Source organism: Bufo bufo, chromosome 11 (assembly GCF_905171765.1).
Source record: "Bufo bufo chromosome 11, aBufBuf1.1, whole genome shotgun sequence".
Taxonomy (NCBI): Eukaryota; Metazoa; Chordata; class Amphibia; order Anura; family Bufonidae; genus Bufo; species Bufo bufo.
This window is the reverse complement of record NC_053399.1, coordinates 39885377-39904601: the sequence shown is the minus strand read 5'-3', so window position 1 is coordinate 39904601 and position 19225 is coordinate 39885377. Positions and strand designations below refer to the sequence as shown.

The following is a 19225-nucleotide window of genomic DNA, read 5'->3' as shown; positions in this document are numbered from 1 at the left end:
AAAATATATATTTTAGGCCCTATCGCCCAGCCCTTCTGTACAGTAACACTGGGCGGTGAAAAATTAGGGAGATTTCTGACAGACAGGCACCTGCCTCTATTAGCTGTCTCATTTAACCTGTGTGTGATATGTACTCATTGACACGAAAATCGGTACAAAGTGAGTCTATTCTAATGATAGTACACCGCAGGTTTCTAATCAGGCTACAAGGCATATAAATGGCATTCATCTAGTCCCTCTATACTTGCACGGAATCCTGTTCGCCTGTTGACTGTAAAGGGTGTAGAGGTCCCCTTTATGATCTTTTATACAATAGCTTTTAATAAATATTTTGTTATTTTGCTTTTTAACGTTTTATCAGGCTGAGAATTTAATCCTGGAAAGATTCTGGGCCAAAAAGAAAATATGCTATGTTTCCAGTGATAAGCTGTTCTTTTTCTTTCCTTCCACCTTTCCTAAACAAACTTTCTCTCTGAGACCTGACGTGATAAATCAATCTACCTGAGAGTGACAGACACAGACCTGATTAAGTAGTGATAGTGGAAGTTATCTCCCCCCCCCCCCCCAGTGCTTTACTCGCATCACTACTGCTTAGTACTTCTCTGTAATGTCCTATATGGTGTTTCTTCGTGCATAACACATAGCAGAATCTCCGTTCCCTTTGTGTCTACTCTATGGGGAGGCATGATGAGCAGCTAGTACTGAGAATCAGAAGATTCAGAGAGGAAAATTGGTGCTATCCCTCATGTATACACACACTGCAGCTCATTCGGAAAAGTTATCTTAAATAACAAGCATGCTTTAAAAAGAAAAGTTGTGATGAATGCTGTATATCTAAAACTGACTTGAAATGCGTCAGATTCCTTGCAGAAATGTCTGCAACGGAAAATCTCACATAAGATTACACACATGAGCCATAAGCCCATTCATATAAATAATAGCTTTCAGTAGCAGAAGTTTCTGCGGAAACTACATCATATGAACACTTAGTGTTTCTATACAAATGTGATCAGTGGCCATGCTGTTCTCTCACACATCATATTTACATGTATCGTAAAATGTGGCCACAGGAAGAAAAAGGCGCTCATAGGGTAAATAAATTAAATATGAGCCTCCAAAAACAGGAAGAGTGGTACTGCTCACCTGTTGTTGTTGCACCTATTGTTCGGTGCAACTGAAATGGAGGTGAATAAGAGTGATTACGTCTCGCTGGTTGGTGCTGCCGATTGCGTCCGCGTTCACCTTTGGCGGGGGCCAAGCCGCCGTCTGGGTCAATGAATTGTTATCGTGACAGCGCGTTTCGGGGTTCTGCGGACCTCTTTCAAGTCGGTGGGTGATGCCGCTGGTGGAGAGTGCGCTGCTCCCAGCTCCTCCACACGGGCCAGCGCACTCTCCACCAGCGGCATCACCCACCGACTTGAAAAAAAGGTCTGCAGAACCCCGAAACGTGTTGTCACGATAACAATAAAAAAACCTATTGGTTTGTAAAAACTCTGGTTGCGTTTTTGAGCCTATGGTCCACCCCTCCACTCGACCCCCGAGTCCAGTGGAAATATACCTCATTTACATGTATCGACCAGGTGTGTACTGTATCTAGTGATCACTGATGAGATACTGTTTTTCTCTGCAGGGGACACAGATGCAAAGACCTCAGATGATATCAGTCTGAGCCTTGGCCAGAGCTATAGTTTGTGCAAAGAAGGAAGTGAAGACCAAGGTAAATCAGTGAATGCAAGATGCCTTGGCTGTTTTATCCCCACCTATTTTTTTTAGTATGCATCCTGCTATAGTAGTGACAGTTCACCGTCATTACAAACGCTGGTATCTGGAGTTGTCGCACTTAAAAAGGCTTTCCAGGGCTTAAAGGGGTTATACCATCTTAGACAGTCGGGACATATCGCTAGGATATGCCCCCATGCCCCCATTGTCTGATAGGTGCGGGTCCCACCTCTTGGACTCGCACCTACAAGGAGAACGGAGCGGAGAAAGTTGAGAAGGGCGCACTGCGCATGCGCAGCCGCCCTCCATTCATTTCTATGTAGCCGCTGAAAATTGCAGAGCGCTGGCTCGGCTATTTCTGTTGGCCCCATAGAAATGAATGGGAGCGGTGGCCGCGCATGCGCGGTGCTCTCCGATTCACTTCAATGGGACAGGCGGGGAGCTGCGCCTGGTAGTGGACGGACCCCAGGAAACCCGGGGTCCTAGAGCCACAACTCTCCCCGGCTCCGTTCTCTTTGTAGGTGCAGGTCCCACCTATCAGACAATGGGGGCATATCCTAGCGCTATGCCCCCATTGTATAAGATGGGATAACCCCTTTAACTATTGATGATCTATCTTCAGGATGGGTCATCAATATCTGATTAATGGGGGATCAACTCATGGTACCCTCTCTGATCAGCAGTTGGAAGGGGCGGTTTTGCCCGGTGTGTGGCTCAGTTCATTATCTAAGGCAGCCCCTTCTCTAGAACAGCAGACACTGAGCCACACAGTCAGTCCCATTATATAGTAAAACCTATAAAACACAAGGCGCTCCATAGTGTAAACCATTCCCAGATTAGCAGCCACACTGGACAGAAATACTCGCCAGATGGAGTTATGCAAGGACCAGGTGCAATGAGTGCATTACCGGAGACTGCCACTACCACTTTGCCCGTCGGTCCACACAGAAACCAGGGGATAGATCCAAGGAAACAAAAGAAGGCTAGGTCCAAAGCGCTGTCTACCAAAAGAACATTTATTAAAAATTAAGTGGAATTCCCATGTATAACGCATTTCGCAGGTGCTCTGCCTCCAAAACGCGTTATACATTCCAATTTTATTTAATTTTTAATAATGTTCTTTTGGAAGACAGCACTTTGGACCTAGCCTTTGTTTCCTTGGGTCTAGACTGATCATATAGTTTATAGAGAGCCTGTGTCAGAACAGATGTAGAATGGAGCTGCCAGCCCGAGCAGAGGGATTCTGATATGGCATTATCTGAGCACATTTTTATGAAGTTTGATAAAATAAGTAATGGCTATTTCTCCTGACACACCATATGTGGCCGAGCATGCCTGTTTATTTCTACAGGTAAAGAGGATTAAACCTGCTTTTAAAAAAAAAAAATTAAGCGTCAGAAGCACTGCTGAGAGCACTCTGGGCCTTCAGATTTCATTGGTTCTGCTTGACTTTTTGGCCGCTTTTTAGACAAGCGTATTGAAATCTGTCAGGATTGCTTCAGGGTTTCATCAGGATTTACATGCGTATTTCTTCCTTCCTTCATTATTTATGCACTGCACAAGTGCACGTACTGTAATGTGCGTATTTGGAAACAAATCCACACAAAATTCGGCCATGCTGCGGATTTCAAATACTGACGGAAATTATACACCCATGTGAATAGCTCTATTCATTAACATTAGCAGCGGATTCCGGAACATAAAATCCTGACCATTTACGCATTGCAAATACGCTCGTCTGAAAGCGGCCTTTGAGTGTGTGGAGTATGGATCCCATATACCTTCTATGCATGCGTGCTCCACACAAGAAAGGCAATGAGAACCAATGAAAATGGAAGGAACAGAGTGCTCCGAGCAGCGCTTCTGTCTCTTAGTTTTATTTATTACAGCTTTATTTACCCTTTAGGGCTCATGCATGCAACCGTTGGATGTTTTTCTCTCTGTAAACCTCTGATCCGCAAAACACGGATACCGGCTGTGGGCATTTCATATTTTGCAGAACGGAACAGCTGGCCACTAATAGAACAGTCCTATCCTTGTCCGTAATGCGGGCAATAATAGGTCATGTTTGATTTTATATATATATATATATATATATATATATATATTAGAGTTGTTGCGATACCAAATTTTTGATTCGGTTTCGATACCATGATAAAGTATTGCGATACTCGATACCATTCGATACCACGCGAAAAAAATAAACAAAAAAAGCCACGTGCATTCCTCATTTTTAAAAATGGCGAATCGCGCAGTTTTTATTTTATTTTTTCTGTTCCGGCATTCACCACCTAGATTTTTTTTTTATATTTTAATAGTTTGGACTTTTCTGACGTGGCGATGTAATATGTTTATTTATATATTTTATATGTGAAATTGGGAAAAGGGGGGTGATTTATACTTCATATTTTAGTGTTTTTTTTTTTTTCACTTTTTATTTAATAACTATTTCCCCCCTTAGGGGCTAGAACCTGGGATCTTTCATCCCTTTTCCTATTCACCCTGATAGATCTCTATCAGGGTGAATAGGACTCCACACTGTCCCTGCTGCTCTGTGCTTTGTGCACACAGCATCAGGGATGTTACCATGGCAACCAGGGCTTCCTGGCTGCCATGGTAACCGATCGGAGCCCCAGGCTTACACAGCTGGGGCTCCGATCAGAAGCTGCCACTGCACCACCAATGAGGGGGAGTGGAGAGGTCCCTGTGGCCACTGCCACCAATGATTTTAATACTGGAGGGTTGAGAGGGGCCGGCGCACTGTGCCACCAATGATTTTAATGGGATGGGGGGATTGAGGGGGGGGGGCACACTGCACCACCAATGATTTTACCCCTTTATACAGGAGGCGGGTACTAGCAGATCAGCGGCAGTTAACTGCCGCTGATCGCAGCTCCCTGTCAGGGGCAGGGTGCCGGCAATGCGATTCTGCTGCCGGCACCCGCCTCCTGTATGTGTTAAAGACTGACTACTGTATATGAGTCCAGACTTTCACTATTAGGCCACACAGAGCGGCGCCCAGCGATGTCTCAGCACTCACCATTTAGTCCTGGGCGCCGCTCCGTTCGCCCGCAGTGCCCCATTACTGTCTCCTCTCCTGCTCCACATGCTGCTGATTACTATCGGAGCGATGGGAGGAGACATCAGCTTCACTAGTGGGCGTTCCTTCTCCCTGGCTGTAGCGCTGTCCAATCGCAGCGCAGGGAAAAGGAACGCCCACTAGTGAAGCTGATGTCTCCTCCCATCGCTCCGATAGTAATCCTATCATTGGGGGCGCAGTGCGCCCGCCCCTCCTCCGCCCCTCTCTTCTCATTGCCGCCCCTCCTCCACCCCCTCTCTTCTCATTGCCGCCCCTCCTCCACCCCCTCTCTTCTCATTGCCGCCCCTCCTCCGCCCCTCTCTTCTCATTGCCGCCCCTCCTCCGCCCCTCTCTTCTCATTGGTGGCAGCGGCAGCAGCACAGGGGGAGGGAGGACAGCTTCCTTCTCCCCGTGCTGCTGAGAGAGAACATGAGCGCGCCGATAGCAGCGCGCTCATGTTCAGAGATACTAGACTGCGCAGAAGCGCAGCCCAGTATCGAAAAAACGGAAATCCCGGTATCGTATCGATACCGGGACAAAAGTATCGATTGGGTATCGAAATTTCGATACCCGCAACAACCCTAATATATATATATATATATATATATATATATATATATATATATATATATTATAATAAATGATAAATTAAAATAAAAAATTTTTTTTTTTTTTTTGCGGAACGAACATTTCATTCTTTTTGCGGCCCCGTTGGAATGAATGGTTCTGAATACGAGCCACAAAAAAAATGAACGGACACGGAAAAAAAAATGTTCGTGTGCATGATCCCTTAGGCTACATTCACATGTCAGTATTTTTCTATAATCCGATTTTCTGTCCGTTTTTTGCGGATCCGTTGTTCCTGAAAATGTTTCCGTATCATCCGTATGTCATCCGTTTTTTGCGGATCCGCAAAAAACGGAAACATGTATAAATTTCAATAAGCAAATAAAGTTGTTTGGATTTCTTTAAAAAAAAAAAAAAAAAAATTTAAATGTAATTTCCAGGAACGGATTCCGTATTAAACGGATGACATACGGAATGACATCCGTATGTCATCCGTTTTTTTGCGGATCCATTGACTTTGTATTGTACCAGGATCCGATTTTTCAGGAAAAGAATAGGACATGTTTTATATTTAAACGGACATGCGGAACGGAACAACGGAAACGGACAGCACACATTGTGCTGTCCGTTTTTTTTCCAGGACCCATTGAAAATGAATGGGTCCAGATCTGGTCCAGATCTGTTCCAGAAAAAACGGAACAGATCAGGAAAGAAAAAACGGACGTGTGAATGGACCCTTAGGCTGCTGGTAGACACCTGAATGGGCAAAGGATTGGGCATGTTGAAATCCAACATCTGTTGGGAAGCCCCAATACCCATGACAAATTGGCAGATTTGACTTGGTTTTATTGCAAGTGTTTGGACAGCACTAGTGAGACCTCATCTGGAGTATTGTGCTCAGTACTGGAGACCATATCTCCAGAAGGATATGGATACTTTGAAGAGAGTTCAGAGAAGAGCTACTAAACTAGTACATGGATTGCAGGATAAAACTTACCAGGAAAGATTAAAGGACCTTAACATGTATAGCTTGGAAGAAAGACGAGACAGAGGGGATATGATAGAAACTTTTAAATACATAAAGGGAATCAACAAGGTAAAAGAGGAGAGAATATTTAAAAGAAGAAAAACTGCTACAAGAGGACATAGTTTTAAATTAGAGGGGCAAAGGTTTAAAACTAATATCAGGAAGTATTACTTTACTGAGAGAGTAGTGGATGCATGAAATAGCCTTCCTGCAGAAGTGGTAGCTGCAAATACAGTGAAGGGGTTTAAGCATGCATGGGATAGGCATAAGGCCATCCTTCATATAAGATAGGGCCAGGGGCTATCCATAGTACTCAGTATATTGGGCAGACTAGATGGGCCAAATGGTTCTTATCTGCCGACACATTCTATGTTTAGGGAATTTTAGTTTTGCCATCTATGATTAATTCAAGATGCATGTTCTAGAACACTATTACTTACAGATGGCTATATAAACATTTAACTAAATGTCACGTTTATTTTTTATTTTTTTCCAGATTTAACTGTGGATCAAAAACTTTTTCGCCTGGTCTCCAATGACTCCTTTGTCTCCATCCAGCCCTCTATATCATCTGGAGGCAAGGACTTGAATAGGGACTTCAGTGACAAAGGTTCCATTGCAACACACAGCCACCATCACCACGTGGATCTGTCGCTGTCAAACGCGTGCGACACGGAAATGGCTTCACTCGTTCCATTGCATTCCCATTCATATAGAAAAGAACATAGACCAAGAGGTGTCCCGAGGACTTCAAGCTCTGCTGTCGCTTTTCCGGACACTTCCCTCACCGACTTTCCACTCTATCAACAAAGGCGCGGGCTGGATCCTGTTAGTGAACTTGAAGCTTCCAAACCACATTCTGGGTCCAAAGATTCTCTCATCGAAAATGCTTGTGCTTCAGGGATTTTTCAATTAGACTGTCTCAAAAGCAAGGGAGCCCAGCAGCTTTCAAGTAACGGAGGGGTGAAACACATGAAATCTGACAAGAGCATGGACAGTTTGAGGAGCCTCAGCACGAGGAGCAGCGGATCTACCGAAAGCTACTGCAGCGGGACAGACAGGGACACAAATAGCACCATTAGCAGCTATAAAAGTGAGCAGACCAGCTCCACGCACGTAGAGAGCATTTTATCCGAACACGAGGAGGCGAGCGCTGTGAAGAGAGGCCTTTGTAGTGACCCAGAGGAGGAACATAGTTCAGCGACCGATAAAAGGACTAGTAGTGTAAGGACTGCTGTAGAAAGAAATTCAGCTCAGGAAGCCAAGGATGCCAATACATCTGATGATGTGCAGAGTCCAAGGGGTCTTAGCTCGTCGGCATCTGAAGAAGCAAACAAGAACCCCCATGCAAATGAATTAACTGCGCAAGTTGACTGGCTGCCTGGGAAGCTTTCGGTTAATCATGATGACCTGGGTGAGAAACCAGTGATTTTAGTGGACTTGAGATCCTTTAAGGATACGGGTATTAAACATCGGGATAGCGATGTGCGACCCAAATCATCCAGCTTAATTCACAGAACATCCTCCTCTCATAAATCATGCAGGAGGCGGACAGGTAAAAAAAGAGCCAGCAGTTTTGATGCCAGTAGACACAAGGAGTACGTCTCGTTTCAAGGCATAGCTGATACCAAACCTCACAGCACCGGTTTTTGTCACGACGAGGACTCTAGCGACCAAAGCGACTTGAGCAGGACCTCAAGCGTGCAGTCGGCCCACCGTTTTAGCAGCGATAGCTCTTCCAGCACTACGTCGCATTCATGCCAGTCTCCCGAGGCCAGATACACTGCTCTAAGGACAAAATATCACCTCAAAGAGAAAGGAGCAGACTCGCGTCGAACTCACTTGAGTTGTGAAGGGAGCGGCAAAAAGCGCTCCAACCGCAGGACTTCAAGTGCAAGTGGTACTAAAAGTCGTGCCAGGGTGTTAAGCCTGGACAGTGGCACTGTAGTTAGCTTGGGGGACCCAAACAGACTGGCAGCCCCTGAAAGTATCAAACCATTAACCACTTCAAAATCAGATCTAGAGGCCAAAGAGGGGGAAGTTCTAGATCAGCTGTCTTTACTAGGTCGCGCGTCACAATTAGAATCTGTAACTCGGTCAAGAAATAGTTTGCCTAATCAGGTTACATTTCAGGATGTAGAAGAGAGAGAATCCGCTGTTGCAGGTACGTGCTACTGAAGACAAATTGTCATTGGATATGTTTTATACAATATATGATCTGATTAGTTGGATGATTACAGGTCCGCCACTAGGCTAGAAATGTGTAACTCTGGTTTGCATGGATCTGATACATCTAGTAGTCACAATATGCTCCTTCCCTTAGGACTCATGCACACGACCCTGTTTTCTGTCCGCATCTGATGTGCATTTTTTGCGGGTCGGACCCATTCACTTCAGTGGGGCTGCAATAGATGCGGACAGCACTCTGTGTGCTGTCCGCATCTGTATTTCTGTTCCACTGCCCTCAAAAAGAAAAATAGAACCTGTCCTATTCCTGTCCTTTTTATTGACAAGGATACGACCGCTCTATAGAGGGCAGGACGTTCTGTTGTGCAAAGTGCGATTTGCAAACCGCAAAAAAACATCTACAACCGTAAGCATGAGCCCTTAGGCTTCGTTCATAGTATGATTTTTTTTTATGATTCTTCTCCCCCCCCCGCACTTCCGTTTCGGTTAGTTTTAGGGAATTCCAAAGTAGGGAAAACGCTTTGCATTTAGTTTTACACTAATATACGAAATGTAAAGTATAAAGATCCTGATGTGATAGAACAATTTGCTGTGTGCTGGTAGCGGACGCTTCTTCCAGTCTGTACATGTGTTCTGTAATATAATGCTATAATGTGCTGCAGGTTTTTTTTTATATTTCCATTTTTAAATTCTCCGAAAATCCTTCTCAATGGACATATAGACGTTGCATTTAGGCAACCAGGTCCATAAAGAAGCAGAGGGAAAGTGTGTGTGTGTGTGTGTACCAAATCAAACCGCTACATGTCAAGGTATGTTGCCCACATCGTATGTAATTCCGAGGAACCTGCAGCACATTGAAATGGGACAGTGCGGCACTATTCTGTGTTTATATGGCACCAACATGGATTTCCTGATTGTGACCTTTATCTTGTGTCGCTGATAATTGCATGCTGGTCCTGCCTCGATGGGTGTCCCTTCTCAGTCCTGTTTGTTTTTATCCTTTTATTCTTTGTATGTGGTTTGCCCATAGGTTTTGGTAAATCTGTATTTTTCAGTTACTTTTTTGCAAAGTCAACATATGGCTTCCTAAATCCGCAAGCATCATTTTATACAAGGGCAGTTAGGACGCTTTCAGAAGACCCTGCCTACGAGCGCCTCTGAGCGTCCATGTCACGGCCACAATACCTGAGGCGCATAGATTCCCAGGCACCAGTGGTGATTTAGGGGCGCTCTCACACCAGGATGTATGTTGGCTCATATGTCAATAGATTGTCAGATATGTGAACCAAATGTAAGCGGACGTATGCCTACAGTGATACGTGTGTTGTCCATAGGCTGCTGTGTGAAAGAATACATACCTCACTGTATGTATGGTTATTTATTCTTAACCCCCCCCCCCTTCTTTATACAGTAAAAAATGAAAAAAAAAGTATGCTATATCTGTACCTGCCCGGTCTGCATACCTGTATATGCTGAGTGGACACACCAAATGTCTTGTGTATAGACCCCAAGTCTTGTAGCCCTGTAAGAGGCATAAGCCCACCCCATGAACCAGTTAAGCTGGCCATACATTCGAGGGATCGTTCCTATGCATGATCCCACCATCAGTATCAGCCTTCACAGTTATAATCTGTGCGGATGAGATCTGCATTTAACATGCAGACTGGTTTTTAAATGTGCAGCATGTCAATTTATGTTGTGTGTTTCTGCGGAGGGTGAAATCTGCGACAAATCTACAGCATTTCCGCAGCAGACTCTGCAGCCCATTTGCTGAATTCTGGCAGAACTTAGCCTTATAGGCCCTAATATCCAATACCATATAATAGACGCCAGAAGCATGTGTAAATGCATTTTCTTGATACTTTCCAAGATTTCTCTAGCCTGAGTTTAACCTGTTCTGAAACGTTGCTTGCTGGTATTTATTTTTCCCCATTTCTCCCCTTCCTTCGAATCTGTTTGGGGAACTGTGGACTAGATCTAGTTTCGGTTTACTGCTGCTCGCTGTTTTTTATTCTGTCAATGCAGGTTTTGATTCCTCTTGTTGGTTTCTCAAATCTTCTTTATTTTTTTTATTTTTTATTATTGTTTTTCTTCTACATAGACGATACTTACCCTCTTCCCGGCACCTGTGTCCCTCCGGATCCCTGCAGGGCCGCCGCTGCATCTCCCCTTCGCACGGATCAAAACATCCGGCGATGGGGGAAAGCAGCCAATAGCAAGCCGTGACGGTGACCAGCCTCCCTAGTGTCACCCGCAATCTGTACGACAGGGAGCAGCAGTGGCCTTCAGGGATCCGAAAGGGACACTGGTGCTGAGGAGCCGGTAAGTATCGTCTGTTGGAGGGGAATTGGTACTATCGGATAGCCCCTTTTAAATACCGGTAAATTGTAGCATCAAATATTTGACATTTTATATCCATATGTCTTAAATAAACTTTTTTTTTTTTTTTTATCTTCAATACTTTTCTTTATATATACAGTACAGACCAAAAGTTTGGACACACCTTCTCATTCAAAGAGTTTTCTTTATTTTCATGACTATGAAAATTGTAGATTCACACTGAAGGCATCAAAACTATGAATTAACACATGTGGAATTATATACATAACAAACAAGTGTGAAACAACTGAAAATGTCATATTCTAGGTTCTTCAAAGTAGCCACCTTTTGCTTTGATTACTGCTTTGCACACTCTTGGCATTCTCTTTATGAGCTTCAAGAGGTAGTCCCCTGAAATGGTTTTCACTTCACAGGTGTGCCCCGTCAGGTTTAGTAAGTGGGATTTCTTGCCTTATAAATGGGGTTGGGACCATCAGTTGCGTTGAGGAGAAGTCAGGTGGATAAACAGCTGATAGTCCTACTGAATAGACTGTTAGAATTTGTATTATGGCAAGAAAAAAGCAGCTAAGTAAAGAAAAAAACGAGTGGCCATCATTACTTTAAGAAATGAAGGTCAGTCAGTCAGCTGAAAAATTGGGAAAACTTTGAAAGTAAGGGCTATTTGACCATGAAGGAGAGTGATTGGGTGCTGTGCCAGATGACCTGGCCTCCACAGTCACCGGACCTGAACCCAATAGAGATGGTTTGGGGTGAGCTGGACCGCAGAGTGAAGGCAAAAGAGCCAACAAGTGCTAAGCATCTCTGGGAACTCCTTCAAGACTGTTGGAAGACCATTTCAGGGGACTACCTCTTGAAGCTCATCAAGAGAATGCCAAGAGTGTGCAAAGCAGTAATCAAAGCAAAAGGTGGCTACTTTGAAGAACCTAGAATATGACATATTTTCAGTTGTTTCACACTTGTTTGTTATGTATATAATTCCACATGTGTTAATTCATAGTTTTGATGCCTTCATAGTCATGAAAATAAAGAAAACCCTTTGAATGAGAAGGTGTGTCCAAACTTTTGGTCTGTACTGTGTGTATATGTGTGTGTATATATATATATATATATATATATATATATATATATATATATATATATATCTTTTTTGCCATTTTTCAAGTGGTCTTAAACTTTTGATCAGGACTGTATGTGCCCGCATTGCTGAGAAAAACGATGTTTTAATATATGCAAATGATCCTCTAGGAGCAACGAGGGAGTTGTCATTACACCTAGAGGGCTCTGCTCTCTCTGCAACTGCTGTGCCCCCTGCACTTTGCTTGACAGGACCAGGCAGTGTAAATGTCACCACACCCGATTCTGTCAAAGAACAGAGGGCGTGGCAGTTGTAGGCAGAGCAAAGCCTCTAGGTGTAACGGCAAAGCCCCCATTGCTCCTAGATTCTCATTTACATATATTAAAACATAATTTTTCTCAGCAATGCGCGCACATATCGACATGGAACCAACACAGATGCCTTCAGCTGCCAAGTGCACATGTAACAGGTCAGCCATCTGCCGACAGATGCCCTTTAACTGTACCATACTCACAGTGCAGTACATTTTCACATGCCCAGTACAGCAGTATGAGGTTTTTCTCCTGCTTCCCAATCCCAGTGTCGGGCGTTTTGTGGTGTTTCTGTAGGACGCAGGATTTAACATGCAGACCGACACCAGTCATTTGTTGGTCTTACTTATGGGCAAGCCTTGCAATGAGTCACGAAATTTCCAAGTCATTCTTCTGCTTGCTCAGCACTTGCTCTTTGTAATGTGTTTTTACAGTATTGCCACGAGTTTGACCACAGACTGTTTCTTGCTTTCTTCCTGTGTTTGCTCTGTTTTTCAGTGTCGGTGGAACTTGTGTTCTGTCCCTTCTGCCTCATGTTCGTCTTATTTTAATTTTATTTTTTATTATTATATTATTTTTTTTATGTGTACTATTATGTTTATGCAACTCGTCTAATGTCCAGAGGCTACAACCATGTCGGTTGTCCACTCTCTGGAATGGGGGGTAATCGGGAGGGATTTAAAGTCATATTTTGGATAGTTGATATGGGTTAGTTATTTTGGTTTTTCACCTGAAGTCTCTGTCTTGCTGCTGCAGCACACACCAGCGAGGAGACTGTAACATTTCGTCGTGAACGCAGCACATTTAGGCGCCAGGCGGTACGGCGCAGGCACAATGCAGGGAGCAATCCCACTCCTCCCGCATCGCTCATTGGATCACCCCTCAGGTATGGTATTCCAAGTTCCATCATATGGCATGCTACAGGCTTCTAACCATTACCCTGAGCTTCCCCCCCAGTCCCCGTCATCTCTAACTCTGTGAAATACACCCGTCTTGCTTTGAACCCTGTCTATTGGCTTTCTCTGCATGACACCGTGAGCATGTGATCTGCATGGGTCTGCGGCAAGGCAGCCATTTATAGTGAGAAGTAGTCGGAAACCTATAGAGAGCATTAAAATCGCTGGCCCCAATACGTAGAAATCCTTCAGCTCTCCTCCTCCTTCTGTCGAGCAGGTAATGATTGCAGTTGTGAGGGCCAGATAGGTTGATCAGACGTCTTGGTGGCATATCTGGCCAGTCATGGAGCAAGAGAATGGGGTTGGCGCCTCTGTGCAATTTGGCATAAAATCTGCAGATTAGCTCACGTCAGCCAAACCAGAGACTCCTCCATAAAGAAGAGCAACCTGTCTTTAGAGAGCTGTCTGAGTCTCTCTTCGTTTTGGAGGAGTCCCTGGTTACTTTCTTTGGACCGTTGCCTGAAAAGAAGTCTCCATAACATCCACTGGTTCTCTTCCATGATTAACAGTCCCCAGGTCCCTTAGCTAATTTAATTTAATTTTTTCCCCAGAAACAATATAGCAGTAGTGTGAGGAGTGCTGCACCACTATATGCCTGCCGTAGGTCTAGTAACTAGATGGATGGCCATGTAGCCTCTGGGGGAAAAAAAGCAGACATATCAGCGAGGTGTTGGCCCTTGGACCACCCTGACGTTATTCTAGTGGCAGGGGTCACTACGGTCGTTCCTGCTCCAGTAGGGCATGGATGGCGTAACAGAGGCTCTATAAGGAAACCTCATTTAAAGGAATAGTCCAGTTGGTAAAAATATATTTAAAAAAAATACTCACTTTACAGAACACCCGCTGTTGACGTTCCAAGTCTTTGACTTCATGGTCTCTCTCGACACAGGAAATGTGACTGCTCAGCCAATCAGTGGCCACAGAGGTGACCTGCCTCCGTCAACCATTGGCAGATCTGTCACATTTACCTGTGTTGAGAAGGACCAGGAATAGAGAATGAGATCAGAACAACAGTGGCGGGGATCAGAGAGGAGAGTATGCTTTTTGTTTTATTTTTAAAGGGCATCAGTCAGCAGATTTGTACGTATGACACTGGTTACATGTGCATTTGGCATCTGAAGACATCTGTGTTGATCCCATGTTCATATGTGTCCGCATTGCTGAGAAAAATCAAGTGCTAATATATTCAAAATGAGCCTCTAGGTCAAACGGGGGCCTTGTCATTACACCTAGAGGCTCTGCTCTCTCTGCAACTACCGCGCCCTCTGCACTTTGACAGGACCATACAGAGAAAACCTCATCATGTCTGATCCTGTCAATGAAAGAGCAGAGGGCGCAGCAGGTGCAGAGAGAGCAGAGTCTTTAGGTGTAACGGCAACTCCCCCGTTGCTCCTAGAGGCTCATTTGCATATATTAAAACACAATTTTTCTCAGCAATGCGGGCACATATGAACATGGGGCCAACACAGATGTCTTCAGCTGCCAAGCACACATGGAACAGGTCAGCCAGTGTCATAGGGACAAAACTGCTGACAGATGCCCTTCTCACCCTGTATTAAAGGGCTTCTGTCACTCCACTAAACTTTTTTTTTTTTTTTTTGTCTCCTTAAAATCCTTATGCTGCGATTTCTCAATATATAGGGCTATTACTCAGTTTGGTTCAGTAGTTATATAAAAAAAAATACTTTTATAATATGCAAATTACCTCTCTAGCAGCAGGTAGGGCGGCTACTTGCTGCTAGCAGCCGCATCCTCCATTCATAATGACGCCCCCTCCTCATGTTGATTGACAGGGCCAGCCAATGCGCTCGTCCTCTGACTGGCCCTGTCTGCGTTTTAAATCTCGCGCCGGTCTTCAGTCGGCGCAGGCGCACTGAGAGGAGGACACTCGCTCGGCCGCTCCATCCTCAGTGCGCCTGCGCCGATGACGTCACATGTACACCCGGCGCAGGCGCACTGAGGATGGAGCGGACGAGCGAGCGTCCTCCTCTCAGTGCGCCTGCGCCGACTGAAGACTGGCGCGAGATTTAAAAAGCCAGTCAGAGGACGAGCGCATTGGCTGGTCCTGTCAATCAACATGAGGAGGGGGCGTCATTATGAATGGAGGATGCCGCCCTACCTGCTGCTAGAGAGGTAATTTGCATATTATAAAAGTCAGTTGTTTTTTATATAACTACTGAACCAAACTGAGTAATAGCCCTATATATTGAGAAATCGCAGCATAAGGATTTTAAGGAGACAAAAAAAAATAATGAGTTTAGTGGAGTGAAAGAAGCCCTTTAACAAATTTTACCAGCCAGACAGCCCCTATTATGTCAATTTGCTAATAATAAAATGTCATTTAGTTGCAGTTTTACACTGTATTTCTAGACCTATGTGCAAGCATATAGTACTCTCAGATTACATTATATGTGGCGCGGCGGTCTTATTTCTCTCTTTTGTCCTCCTTGCAGTTTGGCCGCCGATAAATTATCTCTTGCTACAGATTAAATAGACCCTAAACGCCACTTTTCTGTCGCTTTCTACTTCTTTATTTGCTAGGAATGAGGATTTGAGCAGGCGATGAAATGCATCTTCCCATCCCTAGGCTGTATTTGGGTTCAACATTTTATGGAACCGTATTGGGTTTGATGTATCTGTTCTGAAGATCCATACATGACGGTCCACTAATATGTATATATAGTCCCTGCTTCAGCCTATCTGATATAGTCAGGCTGAACTTCAGCTTTGAATCGATTTTACATGAATTCAACCATTAAACCCAGTCTATCAGACTCTCAGATCCTCCAGCTGATGGGTCTAGTGGGGGAGCTGCATTCATTTTCACATACCGCCATATAGGCGTCTATTTCTGTGAGTTAACCTTCATTTTAAGGAGGTACTGAAATGACCGGCTGTCACGACTGCTCTAATTCCTCATCTCAGTTGATTTTGGGCTGTAGGTTGCGCAGGGAGCGCTCCTGTAAGTAGCATCTTGTCTGTACCTGGAGGATAAGCATGTAGATCAGGAATGTATAAAACATGTCTGTAGGAGCCTGCCTGGATTGTTGTGGACTGTGTTACAGCATGCTGGTGCTATGTTATTTCAGCTAGATTTATGTGTATCCAGATAATCCCTTTAAGGCTTTCTTTTAAAATAGATTTTCTGCCTGTCATAGCACAGTCTTTTCCATTATCAGAAAAGAGTCTAGGTGGGACCCGTGAGCATGGACCACATCTAGTTTTCAAAACCAAGTCGACCATCTGAACACCTTTTTCTACTGTTCAGAGGTAACCGTCATGGAAGCTTTTAGGTTACAACCAAGATGCTGAAAACTCCACCAGAAATAATACGGCTCATAGTTGAGAGGCGACTACAGCTCTGCGCGGTCTAGGTAACCCTCTGCACTCCAGGTCGATGCACATTATTTGCACGGGTACCTTGTGGACACCAGAGAAGCTTGCTCTGCCCCATACACATCATTGTATCGTCGGCGGAACCCCCGGAAAACAGCTCGATCGGCTAACTGTCTATAATGTGTATGGGGAGCTCCCGACTCTTCCCCAACAGATGATGTTGAGGAAGAGGAGGATCGGGCAAACAGAATTTTGTTCGCCCGATCCCAAGAGATAAGTTGCCACAAGAAGTGTCTGGTAGCAGCTTTCTTCTCTCTCCCAAACGGAGACACATGTACGTTTGGCTGAACTGAGCACGTACGGGACAGTTGGAAGACAGCTGTTGAATGCGTATGGTCGGCTTTAGTAGCAGATGATTGCTTAGACTGCACACAACTCTATGGCCGTCAACTAGGTGTTTCAGCCCCTGTAAACTAAACGGCTTCCATCCACTGACAGTAGACAGAGATGTTAAAAAATATTGAAGTACATAATCAGGTAATTTTTTTTAAATCATATTTTTAAGTAGAACATGTTATTAAGTAGTAGAACTTAAAATAAATTAGATTCCTTAGTAGTTGATACCTTCTAATTACTTCTAAGTAAAAAGGTGATGACAAAATTGCCAGCTTTCGCGATTATTCAGGTCTCTTCATCAGGCATCTTATAACACCGAAGATTCACATATTTGTACAGAAAAGTTCATGGGATTAATGAGGTAGGTGACACGAGTAATTTCCGTCTAGATCTCTTAAGGAATTTGCCCCTCAGACCTATTGGGTCAATCACATTTGTGGAATGGATTTCTGGATATTGGAGGACAATAAAACTTCCACACTCCTTATCTAGAACTGCTCCAACTGTTTGTTCCTCCTCCACTCATATTGTTCTTCATTACATCCCTTTTCCCGTCCACCTCGCTATTCCCATGTACTTTTGTGTATAAATATGTGAATCTTCAGATACTGTTATAAGATGCCTGGTGAAGAGACCCAAGTAGTCTCCAAAGCTTGCAGTTGGCCATTAAAAGGTATCGGCCAGTAAGGAATCACATTTTTTTTAATCTTATCACAATATCCCAAAGATATTTTTGACTTGATTAAATAGTAGAACACTTGACCTTATACCAGTGTTGCAATAAACCCATAGTCCACTCCAAGTATTACTTTTTCAGCATCCACTCTCTGCTCTCATCCACATTACAGAAGAGATATTGAACGGGTTATGACACAGAGTACATGCATTTTTGTGATATTGTTAGGATCTAGTCAGGTAATTTGTCACAGGTCTTGTTTCACTTCCCCCTTTAATGTCTACCCAATAACTGTTTTCTTGTAGCCTTCAAGATGGTCATCAAGGCCAGCAGCCATCCACCCAGGTCAAAGTCCAGTCCCGTCCCCCTTCCCAGGCTGCAGTGCTCAGCGCTAGCGCCTCCTTGCTGGTGAGAAATGGGAGTGTCCACTTAGAGGCATCACATGACAATGCATCTGCCGTAGGCAATTGCAGTTTGCACGATGAACTTGGTATGCAGGCCTTATGTAACCTTGGGGACATGGAAGTTTTAATGCAGCACATTTTGGGTAATGATGCAGTTCACTTTTTTCCATTCCAGAACCTGTGTGAATATGGAGATTTTCTGCTTGATGACATTGATGACATTTAACTCTAAATTATAATTTTTTTATTTTTATAATTTACTGATCTCTCTCCTGACAGCTTAGTGAACAAAAGTCTGCATCTACTAATATATCCCATGGGGCTCATGTATAAAAAGTATCTTTAATGTGATGCATGTACGAAAAAGGGTTTGGCCCATCTTGCACCTCTTGGATCCACACATATCTCTAGAAAAGGGCCTCCGAAGTCAATGCAAGCACGACCACCTGTTCATCTCAATGGAAATGACAACAATAGCTGAGCGCCTGCTTGGTTGTTTCTGGATCTCCAATAGAGCTGAATGGAGAGGTGGCTGTGCTTGCACTGTGTGCTCTCCAGTCACTTTTATGGGTTGCCCTGTGTGCTCTCTAATCGCCACTATGGGTTGCCCTGTGTGCTCTCTAATCACCACTATGGGTTGCCCTGTGTGCTCTCTAATCGCCACTATGGGTTGCCCTGTGTGCTCTCTAATCGCCACTATGGGTTGCCCTGTGTGCTCTCTAATCGCCACTATGGGTTGCCCTGTGTGCTCTCTAATCGCCACTATGGGTTGCCCTGTGTGCTCTCTAATCGCCACTATGGGTTGCCCTGTGTGCTCTCTAATCACCACTATGGGTTGCCCTGTGTGCCCTCTAATCATCACTATGCCCTGTGTGCCCTCTAATCACTTCTATAGGTTACACTGTGAGCTCTCTAATCACTTCTATAGGTTGCACTGTGTGCTCTCTAATCACTTCTATAGGTTGCACTGTGTGCTCTCTAATCACTTCTATAGGTTGCACTGTGTGCTCTCTAATCACTTCTATAGGTTGCACTGTGTGCTCTCTAATCACTTCTATAGGTTGCCCTGTGTGCTCTCTAATCACCACTATGGGTTGCCCTGTGTGCCCTCTAATCATTTCTATAGGTTGCACTGTGTGCTCTCTAATCACT

The 19225-nt window shown here is 44.3% G+C and overlaps 1 protein-coding gene across 8 annotated transcripts in view; it reads left to right on the top strand.

The window, feature by feature from the left end:
• Positions 1–19225, top strand: part of PCNX1 (pecanex 1) — a 118558-nt gene that overhangs the window by 35094 nt on the left and 64239 nt on the right. For 4 of the 8 annotated variants that reach the window (XR_005774836.1, XM_040411983.1, XM_040411981.1 and 1 more), the window contains exons 5-8: positions 1631–1717; positions 6889–8556; positions 13062–13191; positions 17975–18216. Coding sequence is in view for 7 of the 8 variants with exons in the window: in XM_040411983.1 (XP_040267917.1) it covers positions 1631–1717; positions 6889–8556; positions 13062–13191; positions 17975–18216 (2127 nt within the window). In the remaining variant the exon portion in view is untranslated. The remainder of the gene's footprint in view (positions 1–1630; positions 1718–6888; positions 8557–13061; positions 13192–17974; positions 18217–19225) is intronic. The other 4 variants (XM_040411988.1, XM_040411987.1, XM_040411984.1 and 1 more) reach the window with 3 other exon arrangements.